At 40.1% G+C, this 22,410-nt stretch overlaps 1 protein-coding gene across 7 annotated transcripts in view; it reads left to right on the top strand.

The window, feature by feature from the left end:
* ARHGAP22 (Rho GTPase activating protein 22) overlaps nt 1-22,410 on the top strand; it is a 150,114-nt gene that overhangs the window by 6,740 nt on the left and 120,964 nt on the right. For 6 of the 7 annotated variants that reach the window (XR_008745405.1, XR_008745404.1, XR_008745389.1 and 3 more), the window contains exon 2: nt 10,790-10,989. Coding sequence is in view for 4 of the 7 variants with exons in the window: in XM_055793560.1 (XP_055649535.1) it covers nt 10,790-10,989 (200 nt within the window). In the remaining 3 variants the exon portion in view is untranslated. Of the gene's footprint in view, nt 1-1,089; nt 1,186-10,789; nt 10,990-22,410 lie in introns of those variants that run through there. The other variant, XM_055793562.1, reaches the window with a different exon arrangement.

The following is a 22,410-nucleotide window of genomic DNA, read 5'->3' as shown; positions in this document are numbered from 1 at the left end:
GTGATGATATGGGGGCTGCGGAGGGGAGGCACTGGGGCTGGAGTGCTGCTGGATTAACTGCCCTGAAGGTGGCAGGAGGAAGTAACCCTGAAGAGTGGGGGAGAAGTGAACAAAGAGGGAGCTGCATGTCCCCTCTCATCATGTGCAGCCCTAGGGAGGTGGATAAAGCAAGGAATTGCTTCTGCCCCTTGGTACCAGGTCAGTTGCTTGGCACTGTGCTGCTTTGGTGCAGGGGTGTGCGATAGCGAGCTGCATTATCAGCTGTGTGCTACAATTGCTTTGTCTCTATTGTCCTGATTCAGTGGTCTCATGCATAGACAGAAAGGGTCAACAAGGTGGTATTTGTGGGATTCCTCCAGAGGCAGGTTCAGATTCCTACTCTTGTATTGTGGTATGTCCCATGAAGAAGGGCCCAGGCTGTTCAAAGGTGGCATGCTTTTACCTCTGTAGAGAAGTCCCTCTTTCCGCATAGGATTGCTTCATGGTGTGTGCTGAAGTGCTGCTCTTGGCAATAGCAGCTTTCTGTCTCTGCCTGAAGGCTTAGGCAGGAAATCATTCTCCTTAAAGAAAGCCCTGAAAAGTTAGCAGGCAGGTGCCAGCTTATTAAGCACTGGCAATCTGAACTTGAAATAATGAGCCATAGTCTCATCTCCTGTGGAGGGGGCCTTAAGAAAGAGTACTAAATTAGTTCAAAGGGTAGCTGGACTGCTAGGCAGAGAACTTGTGGGGAGGGAATTAAATATTAAAAAATGAAAAAGCCATAGGCCATCTAATTACTTGTGAAACACCCATGGAGTGAAACTGGCAGGGTTGTGAAGAGCACAGTGGAAGCACTACAAATGCTAACCCCTCTCCCCCAAGATGGCAGTCACCTGCTACTTCTAGTGCCTCTATAAATTTATTAATCTTCATTGCAAGGTGATAACCAGAATGACTTTTTTTCCATGCTGGCATTGCCTTTATGTTCATGGTAGCTGATACGCTAGCACAGCTGCATAAGCAGCTTAATTTGTTTTCTCCAGCTGTCTGCATTATAGGCAGAGGTAGTTTGAGGCAACAATAAAGGCACTTGCACACTGTGGTGGGGAGGGGAAACCCCTTGATGAGGCTGCAGTATGAGCTATGGTGAGCCAGAAGAGGAAAAGATCTATGCCTAGACTCTGCCCAGGCCTGCATGCGTTTAAGGTATTTAAAACTAACACGGGGGAGGGAAGCTTCTGCTGACATTTCTTCTAATGTGTGTTCTTTCTACAGAGCTTGTGTCCCTTGTGCCCAAAAGGCAGTAAATTGGTCTTTATGAAGACCTAAAGAGAGGAGATACTAGGTCCTTGCAGCTGACAGAAGTTGCTTGTAATATCCTTCCTCTCAAATGCAGATGTTAAGAATTCTTACACTTCAGTAAGACAGTCATTCTGTGAACTGGTATAGAAGTTTAAAGAACAAACCTATGATACAAGGAGCTAAATGACAAGGTAGCTGTATATGTTGGTTCTAAGGTGAGAACTGGTTCTGTTGCAGGGGAAAGGATTGGGTTGATCACAATCTCTTTGGGAGAACTGTAGAAGCGGGGTTAATACTTAATTCCTGTGCAGCCCTCCAGTTTTGGAGCAGCCACCCTTACCTTATTAACCAGTGACATCTTAATACAAATACTTATGGCTAAATAATCTAAGTTGGGTACTTAGGTTCAGAGCAAGTTCAGAAGTAAGAATTCCTGGATTTCTCCTGCCTTTGTCCCCTGAATCAACTCCAGCAGTAAGGCAAGTCACTTTAAGCAACCTATTGTACAGAGAAGGAAGCAGGATTTGCATGTTGAAAATAGATACAATAAACTTTGAAACAGGCACACTGAACTGTTGGCTCAATGCTATGCCCTGAGAAGTAGGGTAGGAATGAATACCTTCCTGATGTCTGGATGAGGGAAATCAGAAATATATGATGACTGAATTTGGGGAAGTTTATTGCTGAAAGTGGCTCGGCCATAATATAGTATCTTAGAGTCGGTTGTTGGTAAAAGACCTTGACAAAGTTTTCTGTAGTCTTGATTATTTTTTCAGTCCAGAATAATTTTGGGAAGGGATATTCCATGGAGTGTGGTAGATCTATGTTTGTGAAGAGCTGCAGTCTTGACCAGGATTCCACAGTACCTGGTGCTGTATGAGCTCAGGGTACAGTCCCAGATCAAATCCGAGTGTTATCACAGTCAGCATTTTTGGTTTCTTCCTCAGTCCATTATGGCTGGGAAGGCTATTAAAAATTAAGTCTTAAAGCCATACCCGTAGGAGGGAGTACAACGTATTCATTCAGTCTTCTGTAACCTGTTTTGACTCACTAAAATAGGAGGAAGAAAACTGAAATAACTTTCTGTCATTCCTGTGAGTAACTATTATAAAAAGGCCTCACCTTGTCAGTGAAGCCTAGGAATGTAAGGCTGGGTGTATCAGCAGAAGGGAAGAGCAGTGTGGGTGTAGGGAGAAGGGATTAAGCCTTGCCTGTTCTGACAGCAGTGAGCTGTAGTTCAGCATGGTTTCATATGGAAATACAGAACTTTGCTAGCAGCAGAGATGCTTTCAGCAGTACTTGTCAGGTAGGCAGTTCTAACCAACCAGATGTAGATGATGTACAGCTTTCAGGAGATTCTGCCATGGTTCAGTGGGAGTGAAGAGCTGGTGCTTGGGTTTGCTAGATAGTTCATAGCCTTTTTGTGCATCACTTTAAAGCACGCCCACTTGTCACACACAATGGACTACAAAACTAAGTGCTGATCTGTCCTCTGAATAGTCTGCAGTGGATCTAGCTGGGAACTATCACAGGATACTACAGATATAGGGACCTGAAAATGAAAATACAGTCTTTGGCTAGGAGTAGGTTTCTGTACTTGGGCTGCCTATCAATATGGTCTGTAACTCTGATTTTGCAATAACAAAGGACACAGCAGGTTGAATCTGGGGCTCTGACCTTCTGCTTACGGTTTACTCATGATCAGCAAGAAGAGGTAGGAATATCTTTGATTTCTACACACACACACACATACAACCTAAAAAAAAAAACCACCACAAAGTGTTTAATCTCTCCTGGTAATGAAGCTGACCTGAACCTGCTGTCTATTGGTGTAGATTAGCATAAATCTATAATGGGCTGGCCCTCCAGCTTCTATGTGTCCCTTTCAGTACTTAACAAATAAATGAAGCATGTGAGCATACTTCAGTGACTAGTTTTCAATTCATGGAGTTTGTAGCTCTCTAACCTTCCCTCAAGAGTACATAGGATTACCTCATTGTTCCTTGCCTTTTGTGTTTATAGTCATTGATTTGGAGAAAGCTATGCTAAATAATGTGCTTAAAATATGACCTGCAGCAAGCTATGCAAGTCTACTTCATCTTCCTGTTTATAGAAGGGGTTGGAGGCCACTGTTAGTGAAGAAAAAGTTGGGAGCATTAGGAAGGCAAATTTGAATGGCTGTGCTCTAACGTGTTTTGTACCCTCTGTCACAGAGAAGCTAACTTACACTGCTGCATGAGTTTGAGTTTTTTGCTGCAGCAAAGTGGCTGATACCAAAAGGAGGGCATAAGCATTGCACCCCTTAGTGTGGTATCATCTATTGAGAAATAAAGAGCCAGTAGTCAGGGTGCTAAATGAATAATGTCTTTATTCCTTGTCCTATCACAGACACTTTTTTGTAACAGTTTCTTACCTGTTCTTTATGCTTTCTAATCACACTGTAGAGATGCAGCCATTGTGCTACTATGGATATGCTGGGAGCAGTAAAACTAGAGATAGGAATGGCAGGGTTCAACAGCTAAGGCTTAAACTCTTCAGTGAAGAAAGTGATTATAATTATTAGTCCCTACTGCTATAATATCTATTAGCATCACTATCTACTGTCAGTTCTACAGAGTGTGTGCTTCTGTCCTTAGCTTAAGCTGCTGGGTCACTTGGCAGATCTTGTCCATTGTCCTCATTTGGAGTCCTGAGGGTTGTCTGCATCTGTCTGGGTTTGAATCAATGGCACACTTTTGAAGCAGATCTCCTGATCTTTCCTACCTACCGTGTTTTAGAGGGTGTTTTAGCATAGCCTTGAATTACTTCTGGATGAAAATGTGCTCCATGTGCAGTATGCTTCCATGGTCAGTCCAAATAAGATCCCTGAATAAGTGTTGTATAGATGGTGGGTCTGTGGTATAAGCTGTTCCTCCTTACTTGTTCCGCCCTACACCCATTGTACTGTATTACTTTGTAATACAGACCTAGCAAATTCCCCAGTTCTGCACGGATGCAGGGTATCTTGTCTGAATACTGACAATTCTTTGTGGTTTCCCACAACACATTGTGTTTTTTAGAATAAAGTATTTCACTTTACTAGGTGGGAAATCTGTAGGGTGGTCAGTTGTAGCTGAAAGAATCCAGCCATCGCCCTTCCATCTTGGCACTTATCCATCATTTAATGCTAGTGGTTTGGTAAGACTGGCATGGCTTTATGTATTCATAGGGTACTCTTGTGAACAGCAGGTGGCAGGTTACCTGTGGAATTTAAGGTTTATTCATTGGCAGGTACCAAAAGTCCAACATATTCCCACAACTTGGGATAACAATTCAAATCCTAATGAAAATACAAGATTAAACTCTTTAAATGACTCTTCTGTGGAGTTGAGACCTGCTGGCCTTCTTGCTGCTAGTGACAGCAAAATAAGTTTAAGACTTCTTTGTGTAATAGGTCATGGATCTCCAGAGCTGGAGTGAAATGTTAACCAACAAACCAATACCCCTTTACCTGTATGATAGCAGCAATGGATTGCCAAAATCCTTACCTGTTCTGGAGTCCAAGATGCCATGAATTTGTAACAATAGTTTAAAGATGAATGTAAATTGTTCTTCAGGAGTAAAGGACTAAATTATCCTACTGACTATGTGTTGTTGTTTTTTTTCCATTGTGTGCAGTGGGTTGAATTAATTATCAAAGACGAGTTTTCCTTGACTTGTGGAAAGGCCCTGCATTAATGTGTATCAGTATGTGCTACCATGTATGCGTTCCTTGCAATAAAGACATTACCAAGTCATCTGTTAGCATATTTCATGGAAGCCTTGAATCTTTGTGAAATTTAACTAAGACTGAAGCTGATTCTTGCCTTCCTTCAACTGATCTCCTCACCGCTTTTTTTAGGGTGCGCTACCTGCATACTCTTGCAAAGTAACTGACCAGTAAAGTGGCTTTTACGGTTACATTGCACAGGTCACTAGAGTATAAAATTATTTTTCTGATTTAGAACATACCTTATACAGAGCTGGCTATACCATTTGTAAGGTGGTGAAAGGTCATGGCTGTTATCTTGAACACTGTAAAAGACCAAGATTAATTTCTTCATGCCAGTCACTAAGCACCTGCCCTCAAACTACTGTGACATTGTCTCTTGGTTCTGACAGTGTTCTGTAAATGCTGTACTGTAGGTGGAAAACAGGATAGTTTTTCTGCATGTTCTACAAAGGAAATGCTGCATGCTTATTGATGTTTGATGCAAAGAGCTCTAGAAAGGCTACAGGCAACTTTAAATGTGTGTTGCTGTACCTGAGCTTATGGCAAAGCAGGGCTACACAGCTTTCAGTACCAGATGCAGTTATGTGTAGTACAACAGTGCTGTTTGGGTGTGCTAACCCCATTAGCTAGCAGGAAGTCTTGCCTCCTGTTCTGCCAGCCACTGTCAGTGTGCCCTCTCTTAAAACATGCTGGTATGGAGGATTTATGCAGTCTAGTCTTATTCTTCACAACACCTTGGTTCACATGCAGTTCCTTTGTCTTTTGCCAGTGAAAGAGCGCTGACTTTTCTGACCATGCAAAAGAGATAAGGGGTAGCAACCTTTATAAAACAGCAGACTTCTTGAAAGCAGAACCTTGAGCTTTTTGTCTTAGGAATTCTGAGCAGGGATGAACCTCTCAGAAGAGGGTGCTTCTTGATGAGCAAGTCTAGTTTCCCAGTCCATTTGGGCTCCTTTTTTTGGGGTGTTGATGCATCTTCTGCTACAGTGTAGTTCGTTCTTGTCATTGTCCTTCAGGCTGGCTCATTTTTTTTTTTTTGTTATAGTTGTGTTTTGTAGCTGAAATGTGCCTTTTAGTCATTACCTTGCTGTTCAGATCTTCCTACATCCACCTCTTTTGCTCTTCTTCTCAGAAGGCTGTCTGTGGTGATTGTGGGGTGGGGTTTTTTTGTTTGGCTTTGATGTTAGTTTTTAAACAGAATGTGTCTTACCTACAGCTAAATACCTATAAACAAAGTTTCTGCCCTTAAAGTAAGGCCTGAAATGTATTTTACCCTGTATATATAGCCAGTTTCTAACCAGCAGTCATCTCTAGTCTGATGGTAAAGTTAGACTAGTTTATTTTGGATTTCAGATGTTTGAAACGGCCTTTGGGAATGCAGTTGTTCTCTTAGGAACTTAATATCAAGTAAATATTTGTACAAATAAATCTTCAGACTGTCAGAATCTTTTGTTGGCAAGCCTACCTCCTTTGGTACATGCAGTCTGGTATCCTAACCATTGCAGAAAATGCAGATTACTAGACAAATGTATGTAAAGCTAATTATCTCCCTGCTTTTCCCTTTGGTTGGACAAGTAAGGTTACATAACTGCTTCCGGTGTAATGCATGTATAGTTTCTCTTGGAAAAAATGATGGGTTTCCAGACCTGTTTGTTTTTACTTTCATTTTCTTCAGTAGTATCTGATGGGTAGCCATGAAAAATTATTTTCCATAGTAAAACATCCTTTCATATTTTTTTTTGGCTGAAAGCAAAACAAATCGAGGAAAAAAAGTAGAATCACAGCACATTGTCCTGATCTATAAAATGTTCTGAATAGACAGGTGTAACTTTATTGAATAGAAATAACGGAGCTTAACCTACTCTTATGGTAGCATTTCTTAATGTGGTGTCTTCCAAGTCGCAAAATGTGCATAGGCATGTGGCTATGTAGCACCCTTTTGTTTCTGTATGAATTACTACTCTATTTGGCTGGAGGGGACTAAAAGCCCTTGCCAATTTCTTCTGATATCCTTCTAGTTGCCTAAATACATCTCACCACCAACAGTTCCAAACATTCTGCCTTTAATTTCTTTGCTTATTGTGTTTCAAGATGCTAAGCTGTCACAGTGGTTTGAGGAAGTTCTTGGTTTCGTTTGTGCTCACTGGCTGTAGTATCTTAGCAATCAAACTGAAATGCAAATACAGATGTGTAACAGACACATAAAACAGACTAAACCAAGGATTTTATTTCCTACAATTCGGTGAAAGGCAATGCAGTATCACTTTCTAAGGCATATGATTCTTGTGTTTTCAGTGCATCCATTTTTGAGGCAAAGTATGAATTAAATAAAACTGAGAATATTGTTTGTAGTATGTGAAACCACTTCCCTTTGTGGCTAGTACTTTAAACAAAGACTATACCAGAAATAATACATAGTGTCACCGTGTCATTAGACTGAAGAAACACTAGAGCAAAGTGCCTTCATGGTAGGGCAGTTTGTCAGCCAGAATCTATTATAATGACTATATTGATTTTAGGCTCCCTGCTTATGAAATTTCAAAGAACTACAACTTTAATTGATACTGAATTGCATTGACTTGATTGATTTCCATGTCTCTATTTTCAAGTAGGTACTTTATATTGATTGCTCAAATCTGTAGTGATATTTAGAGCTGTAAGCAGGTGAAGGAGAGCAGAAGAGATTGTATAATATTGCCAAGCAGGACTGAACTCGGGAAGGGGGGATGGTATGGGTAGGGAAGGGGAAAAGCTTTCTTTGTAGTTATGCACCTGCTTAGGCTAGAGAATAGATGCGTTGAGGAAACAGGAATATGTATCTTGCTTGGAGGCAGTTCTGAGTTGTAGAAGAACTCTTGCAGAAGTCTGTGATGCTCTGTTAGTGGGGCAAGGAAGATAAACAGCAAGATTAGCTTTAGACAGGGCTGAGTTGGAACGGGGGTAAAGATTGCTGCCTATAAGGAATGGCAGCGTGGCTCTATCCATTTTGGTCTATTCACTCCTCGGGATAATCTTTGAGTTTACTGTTAAAGACATGACAAAGGGAGCTTATTTAGTGTAGCCCAGGCATTTGCACAATGGGCTTTAATGGTCACCCCACTGCCTTTGCTCATATTCCTGCTCCCGTATTCATCTGGATATGGGAACTTCCATATGCCAGTGTCACTTCCAGCCACAGGAGTATTTTCAAGGTCTGCGACTCTGATTCTTGCCTTCCTTCTAATGATTTGTCACCCCCAAATCCAGGCTTGTTAGTGCCACCTATGGGACAGCGAGGATATGGGTCTGCCTAGTCTGTTGTAATCTTGCTGTGCTCCCCTGCATCTGAATGGTTATGTCCTGTAGTTGGCATTTCAGTACTGCTGCACTGTGCAAATGAATCCTAAACCTTTTTCCAAGAACAACTTGAGTCCGTTCTACATTGATTTATGTTTAGAACTTATTGTTTGGCGGAATCAATAATTAATTCATGAAAATGTGAAGAGCAAAACCAAACTGTGCTGTATTATTTAAAATGCATTACGGATCAGAACTCCAGACCATGTAAAGTATTCACTGAGTTGTTGTGAGTCTGATTTATTGATTTGTTTTTTTCCTTACACTCTGCTGATTCCATAATTCTGTTAAATAGATGAGCACTAAGAATATATATCTACCATTAATAATTAGGGGCTTGATGTACTGGATCAGATTATCAAAGCAAGTATTTTGATCCCAGTAGTATAAGATACCTGCTGCTTTAAAGGAAGGCTGTGTTCATCTATGAAAGTTTTCTTCTATCCTCTATGCAATTATTGTGTTCTGTGAAGCATGTGATATGAACATCAATGCTGTTAATAGTCATAAATAATTCCTCTTTCTGAAAATTTCTATCTGATCCATGCTGTTGACTTGCAGATGAGGTTGCTAAGTATTTCCCTAATGAAATTAACTTTTACAGTCACAACTAAAAGCTCTAAGGAAATAGAAAGCTAAGACAGCATGAAGAATTAATAACCATAGCAATTGACTAAGATGTGGTGCTATTTAAAATAAGAATATGAAGATACTCTTTCTCCAGTGACTGATCATGAAAGCCTTAGCTCTTCACTATAATAATTACTAGGAAGAGCTGTACAAATAACACCAAAGTGTATGCGAGCGGAAATATGAGATAACATGCTTTGGAGTAATCTAAAGCTAGAGATTTGATGTCTTTTCAATATAGATGCTAAAACAAAGGTAGTAGTTGTCCAGTTAAGCAGACCTAATTTCTTTTTAGTAGGAGGGCTGAAGTAGGAGAGGGTTTATATAACTATATGCAACTCAGGAAAACTGGAAACTGCTGGGAATTGCACACAATCTGGAGAGTATTGAGTGCTTATAGAAGTATAGATTTTGGAGTTATTAGACTTATTGGTTAGGTTAATTACCAATATGTTGCCTAAGAAACATTACAGTTCCATTTGGAAAAGAAAATTCTTGGGATACTTGTTCTTGTAATACCATATGTTATAATGTGAATGTGGAAAGGAATCTAGGACAGTCTAAACCATATTACAGTTTGGTCCTTGTTGTAAAATGTGACCTGGAATGAGGCAGAGGCAGTTTCTTCAACTAGATCCTTACAGGCTTTTGCAATAGAGATTTAAATGTGAAAAGCCTATTTTCTTACTAGATGCATATAAAATAGGGTGCTCCATTTCTTGGCAGTATTGGGGGCCAGTGGGGAGGAGATGAAGTTCTCGTATTTTTGGTAGTCATCTGCTAGAGGGCACTGTGTTGACAGAAAGGGATATATGAAGGCATAAGGATCTTGGCTTCATCGTGAAAAGTGGTTCTTTATATATTTTGCTGGCATGAAAATGCCTGTTTGAGAGCTCAGACTACAGTTAGTAAGCTTAGAGAATAAGCCTGGATACATCAAAACCTGATTTTAAGTGAATTATGTATTAAGGTATTTTTTTAAATTATTGTTTTGGCTATATAAAAATAATCAGAATTGGAGAGTGCTGGGTTACTGAAGTGAATCTGAAGTTTGCTAGTAAACTTCCCTAAAGTAGGACTAACACTGTACATGAGCCTAGGTTAAATTCAGCAAGGTGTTTTAAGCAAAAATAAGCGAAGTGTAATTCTGAAGAAGCTATGATACCATATCAGCACTTCTTATAACATTTCAACTTTCTTCTCTGTTTGTCTTTTTTAATTTCCATTGTGTTTTTCTGCTTCAATGTCATAAATCCCTTAAGAGTGAGGTGACTTTAATTATTCTGGATAGCTACATTATCTATGCTGGCTGTTCCCCACCCCATGGCAGCTGGTTTCACTGGCTGATTATTCCAGTAGTGGTTGCGTGTGGAGTGAGAATATTTTCTTACGCTCTCTCCTTCCTTCTTTTCTGTCTCGCCTCACCATGCTTACACATCTTCTCACTGAGCAAATATCCCCTTAGGAGAGAGCAATATCATTATTCCTATGTAGAGCTGGAAGGCAGTAAGCCACAAAGAAAGGTAATATGAACTGTAGAGGCCTTGGTGGAGGTATCGTATCACTTAAAATTGTTAGAGTGAGCAGTGCCAAAAGGCTGGTGTTTGTCTTTTGCATGACTATAATGAACTTGAATGTACACCCTGGGAAAAAAAAGTACCTAATCAAGAGAGAGCCTGCACATAATGGTCTGTCCATGTCAGAGAAGGAAGTACAGAAGAGTTATTTAGCCTCTCTGTATGTTATTATTCTTATTCCTTTCTTTCCTTTACTCTGTAATTGGTTTTTCAGCCCGATCAAAGAGTTTGGTGATGGGTGAACAGATTGGGCCTCCCTCCAGACCTTCTTCTCCAAACTGTCAAGATCGTGTGCTGAAGTGTGGCTGGTTGAAGAAACAAAGGAGCATTATGAAAAACTGGCAGCAGCGGTGGTTTGTGCTGCGTGGGGACCAGCTCTTCTATTATAAGGATGAAGAGGAAACTAAACCTCAGGTATGACTGGAGAACTGTAGGGTGTATTGGCTATGACTTCTACGTGGGTCACAGTCACTGCTTTGACTGACAGCTTTTCTGTTGCTCTATATCCTAGCCAAAACCATACACACTCAAGGAGGTTCAAAGGCAAGAGATGTTGCAGGGAGACCTGGCTACTACCTAGGCAAGTAGTAGAGCTTGCGAGAAAGAAGGTGTTTATTTACCCACTAGGACATGCTGACCTGTACATTTTAGTATGGTCATCTATGAGACTAGAATTTGACAGGAAGAGCTATGAGTTCCAGATTGCTGAGGCAGGAGTGAAAAACCTTGCTTAGTCAGCTGGGATTCATTATCTCCCAACTAATTCATTGTTTTGCAGAGAGGTGAGCCAGCTGCTTAGGGTTAGTTTGTGTGGGTAGAGTATGTAGGTTTTCTTACATGCCTGCATGCAAGACTAGAGAATGGGCTGTAATATGTGTTTTAGCATGTTTTATATATACCTGGGAGTTACTGCTTTTCTATGGAAACTTTGAGGAGAAAAAATTTACATAAGGTTGTGTGCTGTCTGGGTTTGGATGGAGGGCTATGTGTGTGACAGCAAAAACTAATTTAGCAGACTAGGGAACAATGTGACCTTCTACAATGGGGGAAAAAATTAAACTGTCTGGAGTTTGCCTTTATCAAAACTTTTATGCTTTATGGAGCATGAATGAAAGAGAACACTTTTCCTGGTGGGAACAACTGGTCAAGTCCAGTTGTGCAATATGTATTGGACAGTGTCATAGAGCCGTCCCAAAGTAGACCATGGAATGAAAATGGACAGAGGAAAGAGATAGGATCAGGATGTGTAGGAGCTAACAAAGAGAGAAGAGGTTAGCTGGTGGTTAAATAATTTAATAATAACCAATAAATGCTACTTGAATAAATCGAACCACAGTAGGGCTACTTAAAATGGTAAGTTTAGATCAGCTGTATCTGTTTGTCCATGGGACAGCAAATGTGTGCAAGAAACCTTTCTAAAGCACGTTTATTCTTGTGAAAGGCTTAGGAGATTCTAATCAATTATGTTTTGAGAAGCTGTAGAGCAGTTTGCTGTTGATAAAGGGTGATAGACAGTCACCATGCAATACTCTCATGGGTATATGACATTTAACTTGTAACTTTTTGGTAGTGAACATTTTGAACAGCTTTTAATAAAGTGAACATTTTGCACAAGTATGTCTCTCTTAAGCCAAGTGTGAATTAATGGAATTTTTAACTACTTGCTGCTTCATATGTCTTTTGTGAGTGTGTTGCTGGTCTGGAATCAATTTCTTATAATTAAATGTGATTCTCTAAAACAGTGCTTCTACATCTAGGGTAAGCAGAGCTGAGGATATTGCAATTGTTGGTCTGGAGTCATCACTAATTTCAGGATGATTTTCTGCTTCTCTGACCCTTCTGTATCTACAGCACTTGTGGGGTGAGGCGTGTGTCTGTGTGCTATGGGATGGAATAAAGCTTACAGCTTAGATGAAGAATTTCTTATTCAATTTCTTCAATATGCCTGTAAAATATTCTTGCGGCATTTGTGCTAAGGGCTTTTCTAATTGCTGTAGTACATTATGCAGCATATTTCATGTAGTCATTGTTTTGACTGTCAGTCCTTTAACAAGAGTCATTGAACAGAGAGAACATAACTGAAGAGGGCCTGTACTGCTGCCTCCTGATGAGTCAGTACAGGCATTAGTGTGACAGACAGCCTGGGTAATATCATCACCATCCACACACTCATTATAGCCTATTATTAAACTGCTTGATACAGCTGTGTGCTTAACTGTTACACATAAATTTCATTGTAGAATGAGAACGGTAATGAATTTTCCCTGACATGTGCATGGTAGATGTGTGAGGATGTTGGCTGCATCTTATGTCCTGCACTGACCTTGTGAAGTATTTGGTCCATTGTTATGGATAGCCTGTTGTGTAAAGGCTAGAGACTTGAACTCAATGATGTAACCTGTTGCTGCTCAGGACTCTGCAAGTAACAGCTGGATTTTGCACTTTCAAGACAAGCACCTTATCTTCCTATACAATGCATGGGGGGAGCTGGGCACTTCTGAACTGTATCAGTGAACATGATGAGGAAGGAGCTGCCTCGTTTTGACATGTTGAAAAAGGGTTTCCTTTTTGAGGTCAAGGTTGCTGTACATTTATCACTGGGGGAAGCCATTTGGCATAGGATCGTACGCAACCATGCCATAACTATCCTTCTAACAGCTGCAAACTAGAATTCACATTTGACGTCAGCTAGGACTGTATGCATCTCACAGGTGAGATCTACTTTTGGAACCTGTAGATAGCTATTGCTTGGGATTCTCTGAAATGAAGGCACAATGGTACAGGCATGCCCATATATCTTAGGAAGACAGCTGTGAACCTTAGAGATCTTTGTTACAGGCCATGTAGTTATTTTCATAAGTTGAATTTAATCTCTAATTTCCTTCAGCTCTAAAGGTACTCATGCTTCTTTTAAATCTTTCTGTTTTAAATATTAAGTATGGCTCACAAGCTTGTGTGCATAAACTAAATCAATAACCACTGAAATTTCCATTTCTCTTCTGCTTACTTGATTATTTATATGAACTCTAGAAGAGGATTGTATTCTTTTATCTGGCAAAGTAAAATAACATTTATGCCATAATGTTTCAAAACAGAAACCTTAAACGCCTTTTTGTTAATGGATGTTATATTGTTTATTTTTATGAAAACCTGTGCTTCCAGGTCCTTAGAGGGAAGTGTAGATATTCTTCCCTTGAAAGTAATGCTGAAAAGATGGAGCTATAATCTAATGATAGAGGACTGGCATAGGTTTACTGGAGTGACAAGAAGTTATTCTGTGATCTTAATGGATCTAGTACTGTTGAAGGTGTGTGTGTTTGTGTGCTGTATGACATAATTGCACTTCATCAGACTAACTTTTGTGCCAAAGGTTAGAGGGTGAACTTGTAGCCATTGCTTTTCTTGAGTATTTTCTCAGGTGCCCCCATGAGGAAATGGGGAAGGGAGGACTGACTGGCAAAGAGCTTTTCATGCTCCTTCTAACTCTGTCAATATATATGTGGGTTTTTAAAGTAGCTTTAGGCTTGTTTCTGTTCCCAGGGTAGGAGGGAACATATGCCCCTCTCCGGTTTCCAGGGGAACAGAAGCCACTCTGCAGCTAAGTCATTAACCTTTCTTTCAGCATTGACTTTGTATGACGGCTTTAGTACATCTGCAGTGGGCTTGAATTTTGCGCTCTAGAAAACAGTGGAATTTTCTGGAATGTGTTCTGGCCACTAGACTCTAAAGATGATGATGTGTATTCTATACCTTTTTGGAATAATTTGTGATGCACATAAGATTTTGTCACATTGCCTTTCTAGTGTTTTCCTGGTATCTTTGGAATGCCTTCAGCATATCTTCTAATTTCAGTGAACTTCAAAGTCAAAATGTAGGACAATAAGATTGGGAGGGAAGGGTGCTAGCAGTTTATTCTATTCTGTTGACTTCTTACTTCTCCTTCATTTTAAAACTCACAACCATTCTAGATAAACCACTCAGGAAATTTGCTACGTGCCCTTGTACACTGTGACCTTCCACGGTCTTACCTTTTCACTAGGTAGGGGACAGGAACAGAGCCCTGACACTGTTGTGCAGCACGACCTAGAGAATCTACTAGAGAATTAGAGCCAACTCTATTCTAGTTAGTGAACAGAGGCAGCAACAATGTGATCTCTGTGTAACAGACTTGATAATGGAACACCTGAAAAGGGAAGCAAGAGTAGCATTGTACCTGTATGTGTAATACGAAGGGGGGTCATAACACGCAAACTTGGTAAATATTTTTATTCATTACTCTGGATGCCTGGAGAATACTCATTGAGGTTGGTAATGGGAATTAACTAGCTGTTAGGTAATACCTAGTAACAGCAGGACTTTTTTCCCTCTTCTCCAAGGGGTCTGCATGAGCCTGCACATCTCTGTCCTCTCAGATTATTCATGAGTGTTCTGACAATTTCTTGTCAGTAAAGTCCACCTAGTGTCTGTCTGTTTTCTCTTTCCAATATGTGGTGCACTTTGCAAGGTGAAGGAGTAAAGCTGTACTTACACATGAAATGGACTGGAATTTCAGCCTCTTTCAAGTAATTGTGGAGAATATTAGCTGCTAATGAAGAGATTCACACACACACACCCCTCCCCCCCTCCCCCGTGTGTTTTTTTTCCTTGCAGGAACAGAGAGCCAATGCCTGGAAAACCTTTGAAATAACCAGTCTTTGCTGTTCCATCTACTCCACAGCAATGTGTCGGCTGGACTGTTGCTGTTACCCATACTTGTTGGTGCTCTTTTAACCCTCTGGTCCAGTGTGATATGTAGGTATATCTTGACTAAAAAAAAAAAAAAACCAACACCAGAAATCTATTATAACCTTGGTCTAGAGGTTTATAAGATTATTCAGTCTTCTGTTCATTTCCCAGTACTGTTTCTAGAAGTTTTTAAGGGTTGCTATTCACAAAATATTCCCCCAAACAAAATCCAGCTCCAGTAATGCTAGTGGGAAATTTTCCATTATTTTACAAAAAATTTATACTTACAAAAATGGATTGTTGGATAATTTCAGGTGGGGTCTTACTCAAGAAGGAAGTAAGGGTTTTTTTGGGGCAGGTGGAGATCTGAGAGTGTCAAGAATAGAGGAGAGAAGAATATTAAAGTGTGAGTTATTATTTTCTCCAAAATCTGCATTCATTTTTCCTTTCTTTTGAAAAAGTATACATTAAGCAGAATGTTAATATTGCTCTGAGTGTAGGAAGAATGTAAACCAGCAAAAAGAGCAGGGGTGCTAGTGCCTTGGTGGTAGCCCAGGCTAGATATCCTACTAATCTCTTCTGCCCTTAAAAATCTATGAAACAGTCTGAGACTTACATAGCTCCAGAAAGTAGCTGTCTTATTTATCTATTCCCAGATATTGAAGAAGCTCAGGCATGCCAGATCCTTAAACTTTTTTCCAGTGGTCTAAGAACATACACTTTTCCTGTGACTTGGGGTGGAGAAGTGATTGCATGGCAGTAATTTTGCAAGTATCAGGATATTAACTGATCATAGTAACCGATGTGCATGGCCTTACATGGTAGCAAGTCAAGTAATTTGACTTTTTCTTGAAAATGAGTGAGCTCAGTGCATCCATGGTTAACCTACTACATGTTGTTGATGCTGTTTCATTTTTTTTGTTTAGCCTCCATATTTTTCAGTGGCACTAATTTAAATCATGCTTCCAGAAATAAGTCTAGCACTGAGGTTATTATGGAGTGACAGATGGGAAAAGAAAACTGTGTTCTCTGCCTTCAATATTTCTCCAGTTGGTGTCCATCTTTAAAATAATTCAGTGGTTGTTCCTCTCAACAACTGACACCAGTGTGGCTGTTTTGAGATTTCTTCAGCCTGAAATATGCAGAGTACATCTCCAGTAATGGCACTGGATGCAATAGTCTTCATGCCTCTCCCTTTCAAATATAACTTAAAGATCCAAATTCTCTTTAAAAAAATGAAGAAAAAAAATACCACCTTTTTAATTATAAAACTCTTTTTCAAAGATCTTGAACTGATCCTGTAGACTCAGTTTCCTTTTGTGGAAGCAGCTGCAGTTACAGGGACATTGTCAGTATCCTACAGACAGAAGAACTGTGACGCAGACAACTTGGCTGTTAGGTTAACATAACACACCAAAGTTGTAGTTGGGTATGTCCTGTGGCACAGTAGATCCAAAGTACCAGTTTGAGAATGAGTCTCTGGAAAGGATCATTTGTTGTGGCTGGAGTGACAGCATTGGTTTTCTAGCCATTGAGGTTGCAGAAAACTTTTGAGTATAGCTGATGCAGAAATGTCTGCTGGCAGCCTGAGCCAGCAAGTCACCTTTCTTATCTATTATTGATACAACTGTTATTGAGTGTCTAGATGATGAACAACAGAGGTAACAGAGCTCTTCTACCAGTTCATGCTTGTGTAGCTCTGGAAGAGTTCTTCACAAACACTTAGGAAAGCTTCCTTTGTCATTTTGCTCTCTGTCCTCACCTGAGACATGAGGTTCTGAGACAACTGACTTATCAGTTGAACTGTGGGGTCTATCCTTAGCCTGCTTTAAATATAAGAGAATTTGACTTTCGTCCCTTTCACTGAGACTAAGGCTAAGTCTGGTTGTGGGCTAGCTTGGGCTATTTTGATCCTTAGAATTTGGGGTTGGAGATAATTCATTGATATAAAGCTGTTGCAGAAATTTTGTTCCATGCTCAGCTAAAATCAAGATTCTTGTGTAGTCAGTTCATCATCCTTAGACTGGGATTCAGATATGTATAACTGAGAGCAGATTTGAGTTCCACTCTTCCTCCCCTCCCATCTTGTAAACATCTTTAATAGTGACTAATGTGTTAAATGTAACAGTATGAGAATTAGGATGATCAGTGCTCTGGCACCAACTGTGTGTGTTGAGGGACTCTGTCAAGAAAAGGAAGCTTCCCACTCATGTTTCCTGTGTTACAGTTTTTCTTTACCAAATCCTGGCTCTACGGAGCCTGGTAGAGGGCAGGACTTCTAAATTGGTCTCAATAGGGAGGACTACAGTAATACCTTTAAGGTATGAACACCTGTCCTCTTAAGAGTCTCCTTCAAAGCATGCAAGGTGATGCTATCATCAGACATTGGATTTGAATACTCAGCTTACTGGAAGGTCTGTAACCTATTGCTTGTGCCTTGAGCTGTTGAGCCATTTCAGGCTCCCAAAGCCTGAGGGAGGGAGGAATAACTTAGTTGTGAACTGAAGTTTATTTCTGGGGCGCGCTTTGACATATAACAAGTTAGACCTTGGGGAATTTAAACTGATTTAATCCATCATTAATTTATTTCCCAAGCAAGATTACTAATGCAGTCTGAGTGGCTGCTTGACAAGGACACATCAATCTGTTTAAGTTTAGTAATGTCTTTCTACCAGTGACAGCAACTGTCAGAATTGATACACCCTCCCTGCTAAGATGAATTAGGTTTTTTCCTATCTTTTCAGCTTTTTCTTATTTAGACTTCTCCATAGTGTGCCAGGCAGATTGGACAGCTGTGAGCTAAGTAATCCATTACCCTCCGGAGAAGCCTAAAAGGCTTCTAAAAGGACTTACTATATAAGATAGAAGAGCTCAGCGCAGTTAGCTGACATGTGTAGAGAGAAATGCACAAGAAGCTGGTCTGAAGATCTTTGCTGTATATACACCTATGACCTAAAAATACTTGCCAGGGGTGAGCCTAGGTTGCAGGCTTTTCTTGGTTTCCGTAAGTAGAGTAAGCATCCTTCAGATTTCCTTTATGAAAAATCATTCCTCTAGTTGTCTTATTTCCCAGCTCCTGCAGTTGTTATGTTACCAGCTCAACTTGCAACTCCATTGCACAGCTGAATGAGGAGCACACTGGTAAGGACAAAGTAGCTATACTGGTGTACGGTCCCTATTGCCACTGTGGCTGCAGCAAGTACTGCATTCCATCCACTATCTTGTGTGTGTGGTAGTTTTTCTGTTTATTTTTTAAATGAGCTCTGCTACATAGTGATCTTTTTCTTTTCCATTTCATCAAAGATGGGTAAAATGAGAACAAGAAAGAAGTCACTTCAATGAGAACTTTCTACAGAATATATGAAATCACCTTTGTTCTGAAAAGGATCAAAAAGAAAGGGTATTTTGTGTGGGAAATGCTTTGGTTTAGGGTGCTAGTTGAAGCAGTTTATGCTTCTGAAATCTCTTCTAAAGTAAACATCGCCCTCATGTACCAAAGGTGGGACTCATTGAAGCAGGGGCAGGTGACATTGCACCATATGGTTCCTTGAGCATGGAGAAAGTCCATTTGCTTAGTTCTGTTGCAGGAGAAGGGTGACTCAAAGCAAGGAAATTACAGCCACTGGAATGCACTGCAGTGTGAGATTTTGCTTTAACACTTTGACTTCATCACTGACTTCAGTTTCCTGCAGAAAGATGGGCCTTCTGAAACTCTGTAGTTTGACAGCAATTTTCTATGAACTGTCACTGCTCTTCACTGAGTGCAGAGTGTATCTCCTGGTCTGTATATACTGCTGTACACCGTCACCATTCCATATTGTAAACAACAAAAAGCTGGCATGTGTATTCTTGGATTTTGCCTAAAATATGTGTGACCTGGCTATACGTATTTGCCAAGTTTACTATTTCAGGCTGAGGGAAAGAACCCTCTATAAAAGTGTGACTTATTCTGAAATAATACAGGGCTTGTTTCGGGGTCCTGAGGTCCACTTATTATGAATGTGAAGTTTAGGTAATATTGCAAATGGGGGTTTGCTTGCTTTATACCATTGGATAAGGAAGGCCTCACTTTTATTCTGTGCTGGCTTGTAGGCATATCCACTTTGAGACTGGCTAGTTTTATTTAGAGGGCTTCTTAAGAGAGGATTGTACTTTAAAAGAAGAGACAGTAACTAACTGTATCTTTAACAACTTTTCATTCAACAAAATGTAAGTAGGTTCTCAAAGGAAAGCAGCTGTCAACATTTAGAGAGTTACATCTTCTGGCAGAAAACAACTATTGCCAAATTGCAAATGATACCTGAAACTCTGAAAGTCTGATGAGCTGGAATCCACTGATATTGTATTAGTCTTTATTGCTAAATGTACATTTCTAGCTTGTGTTAATAAGATAATGACCAACAAAACTATCTTAAGAGCTCCCCCACCCCAGCCCAGCCAACTTCATGATTTTCAGGGTCCTTCCTTGTGGCTTCTTGGCATTCTTGTCTTAGGCAGTTCTGTAATCCTTTCTAGTTTCAATTGTGCAACTTGGATATTTGATTTTTCTTCTGCTTGTGCTACCATTTCCCTAGGGATGGTCCACATACTCCAAAAAGCAGGAAGGGTTTGAATTTCTATTTGGAGTATTAAAATTTCAGGTTCTGTTCTTCATAAAGAAGCTTTTTTAAAAGACTAAACAAAGAACTGTGTCCCTTCCAGTTATCCACATGCCCTTATCCATGTGCTTCAGCCTCAGGTTGACATAGAAGCTACTTTCTTCAGTCTCTCCAGGGATCTTTGTTCTGTGGTAAGGCAAGCACATGCTTTACATTTAACAGTTTTGTTCACTTTACCATTGAATATGGTGTCCCTAGGAGCTTGCTATGAAACTACTTTAAAACCTGTGCATTCAGTATGAAGAAGAGATGGGGGAGAGAGCACAGACGTCTCAGTACATTCAATTAAGCTATTTTTGTTTCAGAGGGCTACCCGATAGAAATGAGACTGAGAAAAGCAGTCTTCCTGCTCAAGTCAAAAGTTGAGACTGCTTATTGTCAAAACATCCTAAGCTTTGGGTAAAAGCAAGATTCAGGGACCTGTCTTTGAAAATCATGCTGTGTTCAGTTGACCACTGTTCGGTCCTTGCTCTGGCTGACATAATATTCCATGACGCTACCTCTACTTTGCATGAATTTTATGAGTTGCAGTGTGCATGGGGCTTGAATTTCCTTGGGAGATTTGCTCTTTGCTTTCTGGCAGAAGACAGTTTATCTATGGTGGTAATTGGTGGTATCACTTTAATTTTCCAGGATGCTGCTGTCAGAAATATTTTGCCATTTTAGACAGGTGGTCAGTGATATGTGGATAGGGAGACCTTATCCTTTTAGAAATTCCTGTTTCACAGGTGATCTGATCTTACTAAGAAGCTGGGAATTCATGGTGGAGGTTACACTGTGGAGAGGTGCTTCTCTGCCCATCTGCCCCATTCTCTTGTAGTTCAGCCCTTTACCCACTCCGCACATGATCACATAGGCACTAGCCTGCAAAATGTCATTAACTGCAGTAGTTTCATGAATTCTAGGTGACGGGGATTCTCTGCTCTAGAATGTTGATGTGGCTTATCAAGAGGAAATAAATAAGAGTCTATAGCCTGGTGCCAGTGTAGCAAAACCCAGAAGCAGGTTGCTGAATCTATACTGACATAGCAGGTTGAGATCTACCTTGTGAAGAACAAATTTGAGTATGTGAAACATTTTCAGTCTGCAATGAACAGATCCTTTCAAAGCAGCAAATGTTAGTAGCGTGAATTGTTAGAACTGGAAGGTCAACTTGTAAACCTCCACGATGCAGAGCTTATTTCCTAGCTGAGGTATTTTCAATCTCAATTATTACTGTTGTACTTTATTTGTAGTAGTTTTTGCACGTTCTGTGTTCAATGAAAAGTGTAAAACTTAATTAATTTACATTAATACAAGCTGGCTCCCTGGGTTGTTAGAGTGGTTTCTCCAAACAAAGCATCTGTAGGAGAATGTATTATTAAGGGGCAAAGCTAGGGAAGTTATGCTGTAACAGATATAATGAAAAATAATACAACTGGCTTTTCTGTTCTATGGAGAAGGTTGCAAAGGTCATATGATGAGTTGTCTTCTATTGATTGAAATCCTGGATTGTCTTTCGCATGAGACACTAATGGTGCTACTCAGTAATATGGATCTGGAAGCTGACAAGGAGCGTAACTAGGATTCATTTTGATTGCCAATGTTATGATGCTCCAATGTGTCTCAGGTTTGGCTGCTGCCAAACTGATTGGAGAACATGTAACTGCATGTTTAATAGAGCTATGAGTGAAAATAACTGACTGAAACAACTTTTTCTGCTGAGCAGAAGATAATGGTTTGGACCCAGCTTCCATTCCAGGGTGGTTCAGTGCAGGAGTAGGAACTGCTGATTATGTTCTTCATGGCTTAAGTCTTGCAAGTCCCAGTTCTTACTGCATTTTCTGTCTTATTGTGTGTATGACCTAAAGAATGCTAGCTGGAAGTCCTTTAAAATGTCAAAAATCAAACTAAAAAAGTGGAGAAACAATGAGTTCTAAATAGTGTGTTCATTCTTGTTCCACCTGTGTTACTGGACAAGAGCTTCCTGTGATCTCTTTTTTAACTTTTCCATAGATTTTGTTCACTTTGAAGATACTATGCCACCAGCTATGCAGAATTCCCAAACTGGAATATGTTGTGTTCATTATACTTGGGCTCAAGGTGAAAATTAATCTGAATTCTGGCAACATTTGAACTTGGGAAGCAAAAGGGCTCAGATTCCTTGCTAGGGAAACTGCCTCTTGGATTAAAAGGTAATCCTGTTGCCTTACAAACCGAAATTAGCTGTTCTCCTTTAGGTGTGTCCCTGGGAGCTTTTGTGTACTGACAATCTCTGGAAAATGGGCCATTTTCTTCAGTTGCAGAAGTAAAGATCTAGAACTTCAACCACCTCATTGCTGTAGGCTGTAACCAGAAATTAAAGGGTCAAGGAAGAGTAAGATGCAATGTGAAATGACACTTTTGCAAGGGATGATTAGTTATGGAAACCAAGGAGAATCATGTATGCATGCTCAGAGTATGGTTATTCTAG

This window comes from Falco peregrinus, chromosome 1 (assembly GCF_023634155.1).
Source record: "Falco peregrinus isolate bFalPer1 chromosome 1, bFalPer1.pri, whole genome shotgun sequence".
NCBI lineage: Eukaryota > Metazoa > Chordata > Aves > Falconiformes > Falconidae > Falco > Falco peregrinus.
This window is presented reverse-complemented; position numbering and strand designations above follow the sequence as displayed.